The 9,775-nt window shown below is 38.2% G+C and overlaps 1 protein-coding gene across 1 annotated transcript; it reads left to right on the plus strand.

Moving 5' to 3' along the window:
• Nucleotides 1-4,120: 4,120 nt before the first annotated feature.
• LOC112754890 (NADPH-dependent aldehyde reductase-like protein, chloroplastic) lies at nucleotides 4,121-5,574 on the plus strand. Its single transcript, XM_025802692.3, has one exon. The coding sequence runs from the start codon at nucleotides 4,549-4,551 to the stop codon at nucleotides 5,356-5,358; it is 810 nt and encodes a 269-aa protein (XP_025658477.1). The 5' UTR covers nucleotides 4,121-4,548; the 3' UTR covers nucleotides 5,359-5,574.
• The last annotated feature ends 4,201 nt before the right edge of the window (nucleotides 5,575-9,775 follow it).

Consider the following 9,775-nt stretch of genomic DNA (forward strand, 5'->3'; position numbering starts at 1 on the left):
TCAAGGCGATGACGGGATTGGATTTTCGGAGCAGTGAGGGTGGTACCTGCAAAGACACTCTGACACTCAAATTAAAATGGATCTGAGAGATAAATGTGAGGTTAGGAATGAGTGTCGTACCTGAGGGAGTTCTTGACCCTCTTTATATAGTCTAACGGCGTAATTATCTTATCTTATCTTGTTGGCTAAGATAGAAAAAGTATGAGTTCGAATGATGGTTAAGGGTTTATGGTTAGTGGGCCGGTTTGGGCCCGGGTAACTGGGTCATGATTGTTTTGACGGGAGACCTGGGAACCGGGTCCAAAACAGTAGCCCCCGGAGTGAAAGAGCAAGTGGGCTTGGTCTCGCCGCTTAGAAGTGTCTGCTTGGCCGTGCGACCAGGTGTCCATGAGTTCGGCTCGGGGCAAAGGAATATCTTCTAGGGTCTATGGCCAAGGCCAGGGATCCGGGCTGTGCATTTTGACTGTTTCTGGGGGTCCACTTGTTAGGTCCGGGAGTTTTCCTGTGTCGTCGAAAATGGAGTGATGAGGTCTCCAGATCGGGGGCCCGTGCGAGTTCAGGTCACTGAACCGTTGTGCTCCTTTTAAAGAAGTTTCGTCCGTTGCATTTTCCAAGGCATCATAATGATGCTTAGCAGGAGGAGAGTGGTTTCGTTGTTTTTTCTTTTTTGCCCTCCACCTTTTGTGTTTCCTTTTTTTGAAACTTTTGTGGGAATTTTTTTTATTTATCTTTCTTTGTAATTGCTTCTTCTCCTTCTTTTGCTCTCTCGTTTTCTTACGAACATTTTATCCAGATTTTTCTGGCGCTGTACTCCATTTGTGTTTGCTGGTGGGCTTGTAGTGCTACATCACCCTGCTTTTGTTGCTTTATTTCTGTTACTCTCTGAGAACCAGGTCAATAACTTTGTCATTGTGATCATTTATTCTGTTCCTGCATTTCTGTTTTGTCTATTATTTGTGTTGTTGCATGCTTCTGTGTTTATTAATGGGAAAAATGTTTGATTGGGCTATTGCATTTAGTGTAGTTTTAGGGATTTTTGGTAGGATATTTCGATTGTGGTCTTAGTATGGGTTAGTAATTTCCTATATGTTTGTGTTTTTGGATAGTGGGCTGACAGTAAAAAAATCCTATTTGGATATAGGTATGGTGAGACAGAGGGGAGTTCAGGGGAACCTGGTTCTTATCTTCTCGGCAGGGGGTGTGCCAAATCTTTACCATTCGGTAACGTCCGACGTCTTGGGCATGCCCTCTTGTTTGGACGAGGGGGACCATCAGAGGCTCCGTGATGAAGGGGCCGTGTTGGGTGGTGAGACGGTGGGGCAGGTGGGCCGACTCTTCTTTGGTGGTTCAGTATTCATTTAGATATCAATGGAACCACGTTTCTTTGAAGTGAGGGTTGCATCCTTTGATTTACCTCTTCTTCAACCACCACAGTTAGATTTGGCTCTTGGTGGAGCTGTATGTTCATCTGAATCCCAGATTTTTTCAACTGAAGGAGGGTCGATAGCAACTCCAGTAATGATAGTCGGTCGAGCACCTGCATTAAAAGAAGTTACAATAAGAAATTTTGAAAGAATGATCAATCCAAAAGAGTAAGAAGTAGCTGGAGGATGTCTAAGGATCCTCGTCCGACCACTCACCACATGATGAGTGTCTCAACCATATTCGAGATTAGTTGTAGTTATTTCACATGTCCTTAGATCGTCTTTTTGAAGTTCTTAAATTACCCCTAAAGTCCCTTTAGGAGGATCAGGGAGTCCATCTGCAAGGCCAAAAGGGGCATTAAGAAAAGAAAGGAATTTGAAAGGACACATAAAAGATTTTTTTTTGGCCAAAGGATCTTTAGCGCAAGCTTTGAAAAAATGGTCAAGACACCTGTTAAAGTGTGCCTCTTTCTTTTTTCTTCTATACATCTAAAGTCTCGTTAAAAGACCCATTTTACCTTCCTAAAGTTTCATTTAACTTGATAGTATTTCTCAAACTTCACGATTTCAGTTATGTGTTTACCTTTGATTTTCTTTGATACAATAGCAGTCTGCACAATAGTAGGAAAGACCAAATTAGCAAAAGCCTAGTCGATAGACGCAGAATGTGAGTAAACGTACTTTGACCATCAATCATGAAAACTTGGAGTCGACAGAAAGTAACGATTGACATCCAAATGCTGATACCAAGTCGAAGCATAATGGCCAGGGTAAGTAGTTATTTTTCTGAATTTGGACCAACTTCGAACAAAACCCAAAAGAATTGAGGCAAAGGAGGAGAAAGGCTACATCTTTATTGTTGGAAACAGGGTCCCCTTCAAAATCCATGTTGTTTTGAATAAAACTTGAGATGGAATTAGACTCGAAGTTGGTATCAAAGTCATCTTTCAAATAGTCGGTCGACCATGAGACAAACTCGTCATCAATCGGCAAGCCGGTCAGGGTCAAAATTTCTATTAAAATCGGACCCATTATTCTGTATGGAAAATAAAATTTTTTGGTAACAGGACACCAAAAATATAGACTCCCTAGTAAAAGAGTTGTGTAGAAAAGGTCGAAAGTGGCTAATTTCAAAGTATGTATGATATTAATAGCTTTCCAAAAAGATTTATACAATGGTGCAAGTCGAGACATCCAATCCGAAAAGTAGGAACTCAAATATCTAGAGGGAGTAGTTCTGAAAACGCGACCAGCAAAATATGAGGTATTAACATTTTTACAGAAAATCAATGATAAATGCTCTGGGGGTGACGAAAAGAATGGAAAAATAAACTTAATTTGTTCTGGAGTAGCTATCAAACCTAGAAAAAAATGCAATACCCCATTTACTGAGAATGGAAGGAATACCTGGTTGCGCCAAAGATCAGAGGTCTCGACATTTGGATTTGGAACCCTCAAGGTCCCATCATCATTGTAAAACTCAGCCACTTCAATTACTAATTGAGAAAGAGAAATAATCGATACATCATCATCTTCTTCGAGAGGATGAGAAGGAGCAGCAGCAGTAGCAGCAATAGCTGATGGAAGAGAAGATGACGAAGCGGCAGTTGCAAATATCATTGGAAGCACAGTAGTCACTGTTACAGAAGTAGGAACCATCGAGACAGCCACTGCAACGGAAGTAGTAGCCATAGTCGTTGAGGAAGAAGAAGCATCAGTTCATAGCTGGCGTGGTACTCGAATGGAGAATGGGTTAAGAAGCCATGGGTGAATCGTCACTTGAAGGAGAGATATATGGTTTTCTGAAATTGGGGAAGGAATAATTATGAAGGCATTTATATTCAAAATGACTCATTAAAAACCCAAGGAAACGTTATGTATTTCCAAGAAAGGTGCACACCGCTCTACCATGATATAACTAAAATATCTTTTTAAAATTTAAAATGATATGTGCCGAGCACATGAACTCCCCGATATATAAAATTTGTATTTCTTTTTCAACAAAATAACAAATTTTAAAAGGACAATTTGTTGGTAGTAAAAATGGGTTCTTCGACTGGAATAAAGTCTCGACTATGAATTAGGTCGATCTTAAGGGACGTGACGATCAAAGAGAGTTGAAGACAATACAAAAAAAAAAGGTTGACTAGTGGCTACTTTGAGCACCAAGATTTTTGCTTGACTCTCATACTAAAAGTGAAAAATATGGTGCGAATTTTGGGAAACAAGTTGAAGGAAGAAGGTGGAAAAAAAAAAAGAATAACTGCTTCGAAAGGTTTTTATCTATGAAAAAAGAAGATTGAAATTAACACATGCGTGCATTCCAACCCACTAGAAGATTGAAATTAACACATGCATGCATTCTAATCCACTATAAACCATACCAAAACTCTACGAAAAAATTTCCAATCACACTGACGCATAGAAGAATAGAGTGTTTGTACATGTGAGTGTTGAATGTCATTATTTTTCTCTTATTTTTATTTTCTCTTCGTTTTTCTTATTTCCTTTGTCGTTATTTTGTAGTTTCTTTTATTACAATTTTTTTTTGTCATTTACAATTCTTTATTTTTTCTTGTACTTTTTCATTACTTCCAATTCCATTGTCAATTTCAATTATTTTTTACGTTCATATTGTTTTTAAGTTTCTTTGTTTCAAGTATGATCGATTGAAGTTTCACAATTTATCAATTCAACAAAGACACTGATTAAATAAATCTCAGGTAAAATTCACCTTTTAAAAGAGAAGTCGTATTTACTCTCTCCGAATAAAATTTTGATACAAACTTATTTCGATAATCGACAAAAAACCGTGTGAAACATCCATGATATAAAATGAATGAGTCAAAGTCAACCATCGATTATAATACTCTTTCCAAGTAAATGCACATGGCACGATGACAACGTATCTCACGTCACAAAAGACATTATGACATATGATCTCACCTAGCAATTACAAATTAGTAGTACCTGCTTCTGCTTGGATTGATTAGTATCATTGTTGTATTTTAAATTACGTGAATACAAAGAATTTTGATTCTTGCCCTTCAACTTTCCTATAAAACATACACATTCCTAGTTCACTATAACTAAGAAGTAAGAAACATATAAATATATAATCAACATGGCAACTCCAATTCCCGAACCCGTTTCTTATGACTCGACCCGGATTAAACCGCTCCAAGACCGAGTCGCAATCGTCACCGGCTCTTCTCGCGGAATCGGCCGAGAAATCGCGATTCATCTCGCCTCACTCGGCGCCCTAGTCGTCGTCAACTACACCTCCAGCTCGTCCCAAGCCGACTCAGTCGTCGCTCAGATCAACTCCGCCGCCGATTCTCCGCCGCGAGCGGTCGCAGTCAAAGCCGACATCTCAAACCCTGACGACGTCAAATCGCTCTTCGATTCCGCAGAGCGAGCCTTCGACTCGGAGGTCCAAATACTGGTGAATTCCGCCGGTATCCTCGAAGGAACATACCCAACGGTGGCGAACACCGACGTGGAGACCTTCGACAAGATCTTCGCGGTGAACACCCGAGGCGCGTTCCTGTGCTGTAGAGAGGCAACGAACAGAGTGAAGCGCGGCGGCGGAGGGAGGATCGTCCTGCTGACGACGTCGTTGGTGAAGGCGCTGCGGGCGGGGTACGCGACGTATACGGCATCGAAGGCGGCGGTGGAAGCGATGGTTAAGATCGTTGCGAAGGAGCTGAAGGGGACGGGAATAACGGCGAACTGCGTGGCGCCAGGGCCGATAGCGACGGAGATGTTCTATGAGGGGAAGTCGGAGGAGCTTGTGGAGAAAATAAAGAATGATATTCCGTTGGGGCGTTTAGGGGAACCGAATGACGTGGCGAATTTGGTTGGTTTCTTGGTTAGTGATGGTGGCGAGTGGGTCAACGGCCAAGTGATTCGTGTCAATGGTGGCTTTGTCTAGTTAAACACTTGCTAGTTTCTTGGTAAAGGAGGGGTCTGCTGTATGCAAGATCCAGGACTTCAAGCATATTTTATCCAATTCAGATTTGTTATTTTTGTCCATTTTTATTTGGATTTGGGTTATGTTTTGAGCGACTCAACCCGACGCTGTGTGTTATCATTATACTAGGATGGGGATCCATGCGGCATGAAATTAAAGTTGCCAAAAAAAAAAAAAGTTGCCTCAAATCTTCAATTAAAAAAGAAAGCATATAATCAGAAAAAAAAAAAGCATCATCCAATATAGTTTATAATTAACTTTTTTAAGAATTTTATTTTTTTTATAAAAAGAATATAAAATACAATTGAATACAAAATAAATATAAAACTCTTACATAAATAACATATATTTAAAATGAAATTACCAAAGATTTAATAACAATGAAAAATAAGATCTACATATAATAGAATCGGATAATTTCAATATTTCGTCATTACTGCATAAATACATAGTTTTTTGTTGAACAAAATAACTAAAAAAGACCATTCTTCTTGTTAAGAGATTGTTTACAAAGTATTTAAAAGTGAGAAACGAATTCTATTTTTTTTAACAAAAATAATTTATTTTTATTCGAAACTCAATTCTATGACTTAAAATACCTTTAACATATTAATAAAATAAAATTTAATTCTTTAATTTGAAATAGCTTTTATATCAGTTAATTTTTTTTATTTTTATAATTTTGTCCTTAATAAAGTTATTTTATTAAACATATACTTATTGTTAAAATATATGAAAAAATATACTAAAATCAATATAAAAATAAAATATACTATGACATTATATTTTATATTTTTCAAGAAAAAGTTCTAGCTTCATGAAATATTATATCTGTATATTATGTGAAAATTAAATATAAAATTTAATCAATTTGTTAAGCAAACAAAGTTAATAATAACATAAATAATATCGTCAATTTGTCATAGGATAACAAATATAACAAAATATATTTTAAAATGTAACTAAAAAGTGAATTTTTAGAGTCTATCTCACATATAATATTAAAATATTATTCAATCAAAATACTTTTCAATCACCAATAAATTTACAAAAATTAATATTCCATCTTTTCACTCAACCATTCGTCTATTTCAAGCGTCTTCTTCTAAGCTAAAAAATACTCCAACAAGAGTAGAATTGGCAACAAGCAATTCCATAGCATGAAAAAATAGTCGACCTTGCAAGCCTAATTTAGCTAATGCAGCCCTAATTTTACAAGTCTTCCAAACTTCAGCACTTGTATTTACAATAGCATTTGCAATGTCTTTTATTGTCATAGTCATGTCTTTTATATTTTGTGACAAATCAACTATCATTTGTGTTTTATCTTTTATCTTTTATCTTTTATCTTTTATCTTTTGTGGATGTGGTGTTTGATAACGATGGAATGGATGTAATAGATGACGGTAAAACTTGTTGAATCTGGAGTTGTTGGTCCACTTTTATTCTCGAAGAAATTAAAATTTTTCAAGTGCAACTCATTTTGGCCTATAGTTCATCAATATTTTTTTCAATAGTTATATCCGCGTTCTTTCTTTTCCATCTTCGCACCTTTTGTTTAGCACTCTCTATTCTAACTCCAGTTGCTATATCTTTATCATATATCTCTCTAAAAATGTTCAAATAATAATAATGATAATAATAATATTTTTTTCTAATAGATTTGAATTTGAAATTTGCCTATAATAAAAGTAGAAAATAAATTGAGAAAAATAATAATAAGAATAAAAACAGATAAGTACATAAAAGAAATAGAATATACATACCAAACATATTGATTTTCACACCTCAGTAGTAGCTTCGTTATATCATTCCATCCCACTCCACTTTTTCGTTCTATTACTTTTGCTAACACCGTTTGTTCTTTGAGAGTTTTCAAATGATTTAAGATCTTACTCTTGTTAATATTCACCAAGAATTTGTCTTTAATTTTATCTATTACTTTTTAGTAAACTTCAGATGAAAAGACTCTATCTTCTTTTTTACTCTTATTCTTTTATTTTTTAAGAACTTCAAACATTAAACCATGTATCTCCATTGTCCACTTAAAGTAATTATCACAATTATTTTTTTCTGTCACATCTACAATCTTCTTAACATCCATTGTACCACCTATAAATATGTATATATTTTAGAATAAAAATGATTGTTAACGAATACATTTGAGTACTATATGATACCATCAATAAGTTCTTTGGAATAATAAACATAATAATAACATCACTAAAAAAATATAGTAGATATAAAGTGCATACTATATAAATCTACTCAGAAATAAATTACAAATGTTATATAATGACAATAAATAACAAGAGTGCAAGTTGAATGTGATATAACTTCATTCAAAAGGTAGCATCATAAGAAAATTTTATAATTCTAATGTTGTTTACATATATAAGTATTTTACATTTCAAATGCTATAAAATCTCTAAAAATATCCCCTCTTCTTCCATTTTCACCTCTGTAAGGTATCAAAAGTCAAGGGAGAGATGACTAGTAATGTGATTAAAAAAGGTAAATCATGTAAATCATTCAGCGTGGGCTGGGTACTGATTGATACGTGCGTATTTGATATGATCAACGAGTGGATTCACGTTACAGTAGGTGCAAGTGGATTTGACGTCCTTGTCAGAGAAGTGGGGGGAGAGGTATATCGAGAGGAATTTTTCGAAAAACTGAGCAGGTGATAGGGTTTTTTGAGGTGATAGGGGATAGGAATATAGCGGATGGTGGAAGATTGCAGAATGAAAAATTAGGGGACAATATGAACAAGCATCATCAGTCATCGGAGGTTGCTTGGGATCAGACGGCAATGCTGTTAACGGTGGCGAATAGGCTCGTTGAAGAAGACAAGGACAAAATTGTAAATTCATGTGAATTTTTGAATGAATGGAACCCTAAAAATTCAAATACACAGTATAGAAACGGCAATTATGTGGCATTAAAGGAGGTAGAGGATTCTCAGGGATCTTCTCAAATTAATGGTGGAGCGGATTCAGAGGAAACAATATTTATTGACTATTATCAAACTAACGGAAAACAAAACTGTGTGGGCTCTAGGTATGCTTATGGGTTGGCAGATATAAGGCCCATTAAGTGTAACCAAGGGAGAGCAGCTAACGGAGCAAAGGGGGCAGATCTGGCCCAATGGATAAGGGCTCCCACGGGTACCCCAAACCGGGTAGGAGCTGACCCGGTCTCCCTGCTGACCCGGAAGGAGATGGAGCCCCTCTCAAACGAAGTCGTCCTCGCGGCACGCCCAGCTTCGTCCACATCCGACCCTGTCGCGTGACACATATGGGAAGAAGGCCACCACCAACCCGCTTCGGCGGCAGGGGACAGCACCGCCTTGTTGTCTCAGCAAGGAAAACAGCTGCAGCTCGAGGCTGCAGCGCGATGTGAGCCTGGGCCAGTGAGGGGGGCAAGGGATGGACCGAGGCAGGGCATGGAAGAGGGTTGCGGCCAGCAGCCCGAGCCAGAGGAGGCCGTATGGGAGGCGGTCGTGGAGAGACTTCTGGAAGGCAGGGGTAACATTGGGGAAGTCAAGATTGATGATAGAGAAGAAGGGCGGTGGAGTTAGGAAAGGGAGAAGGCCATAGAGCTGAACCAAGAAGAAAGAACCAGCGGGAGAGAGCAGGTCCATGGCAAGGCTGTTAGTAGTCTGCGGAGTCACAAGTCATCGGAGGAGGATCAGTTCTCGAGAGGAGGTACAGGGTCCAGATCGGAGGAGGGGGAAATCGTGAGAGGGAGAGAGGACCGGGTGCATGGCAGCGACAAAGAGGATGAGAGTGCTACCAGTAGACAGTCAGACATAGAGACGGGGGCAGTCGTGGATGGTGGCTCTGGTCTCCACAGTGAAAAACAAAGGCAGAGTTGGGAAGAGGAGATGGCTGAGAACAAAAAGGCTTGAAAACTAGCTGTAGAGTCAGGTGCTCAATGCAGTGATAAGGAGGATATTATGGCCATTTTACAGGAGCAGAATGAAGTGATTGCTCTGAAGAGGCATCAGGTGAAACAAAAAGAAAAAGCTCGACGGAGCAGGCCAAAATCGTGCAAGCAGGTGTGTAATAATTTTGTGAAATGATTTTAAGTTCCTGAAATGTTAGGGGGTTGAGAGGTAATGGAAAAATTAGTATGCTAAAGAATTTTATAAGTAAGTTTAGGTTGGATATGTTGGGATTGATAGAAACAAAGAGAGAGACTGTGACTAATTTTGATGTCTCTCGTATCTGGGGAAGGAACAGAGCTTGTTGGGAGTATGTAGGTTCATTTGGGGCCTCTGGAGGGTTATTGTTAATATGGGATGAGGCGGTCTTTAAACTAAATAATTGCTATAAGGGGGATAGGTGGCTGTGTGTAGAAGGGGTTGTAGTGAAAG

The sequence above is a fragment of the Arachis hypogaea genome, chromosome 16, assembly GCF_003086295.3.
Source record: "Arachis hypogaea cultivar Tifrunner chromosome 16, arahy.Tifrunner.gnm2.J5K5, whole genome shotgun sequence".
NCBI lineage: Eukaryota > Viridiplantae > Streptophyta > Magnoliopsida > Fabales > Fabaceae > Arachis > Arachis hypogaea.

What these genes read in the sequence shown, in the direction of transcription:
- LOC112754890 (XM_025802692.3), top strand. Translation starts at nt 4,549, where the DNA reads ATGGCAACTCCAATTCCCGAACCCGTTTCTTATGACTCGACCCGGATT.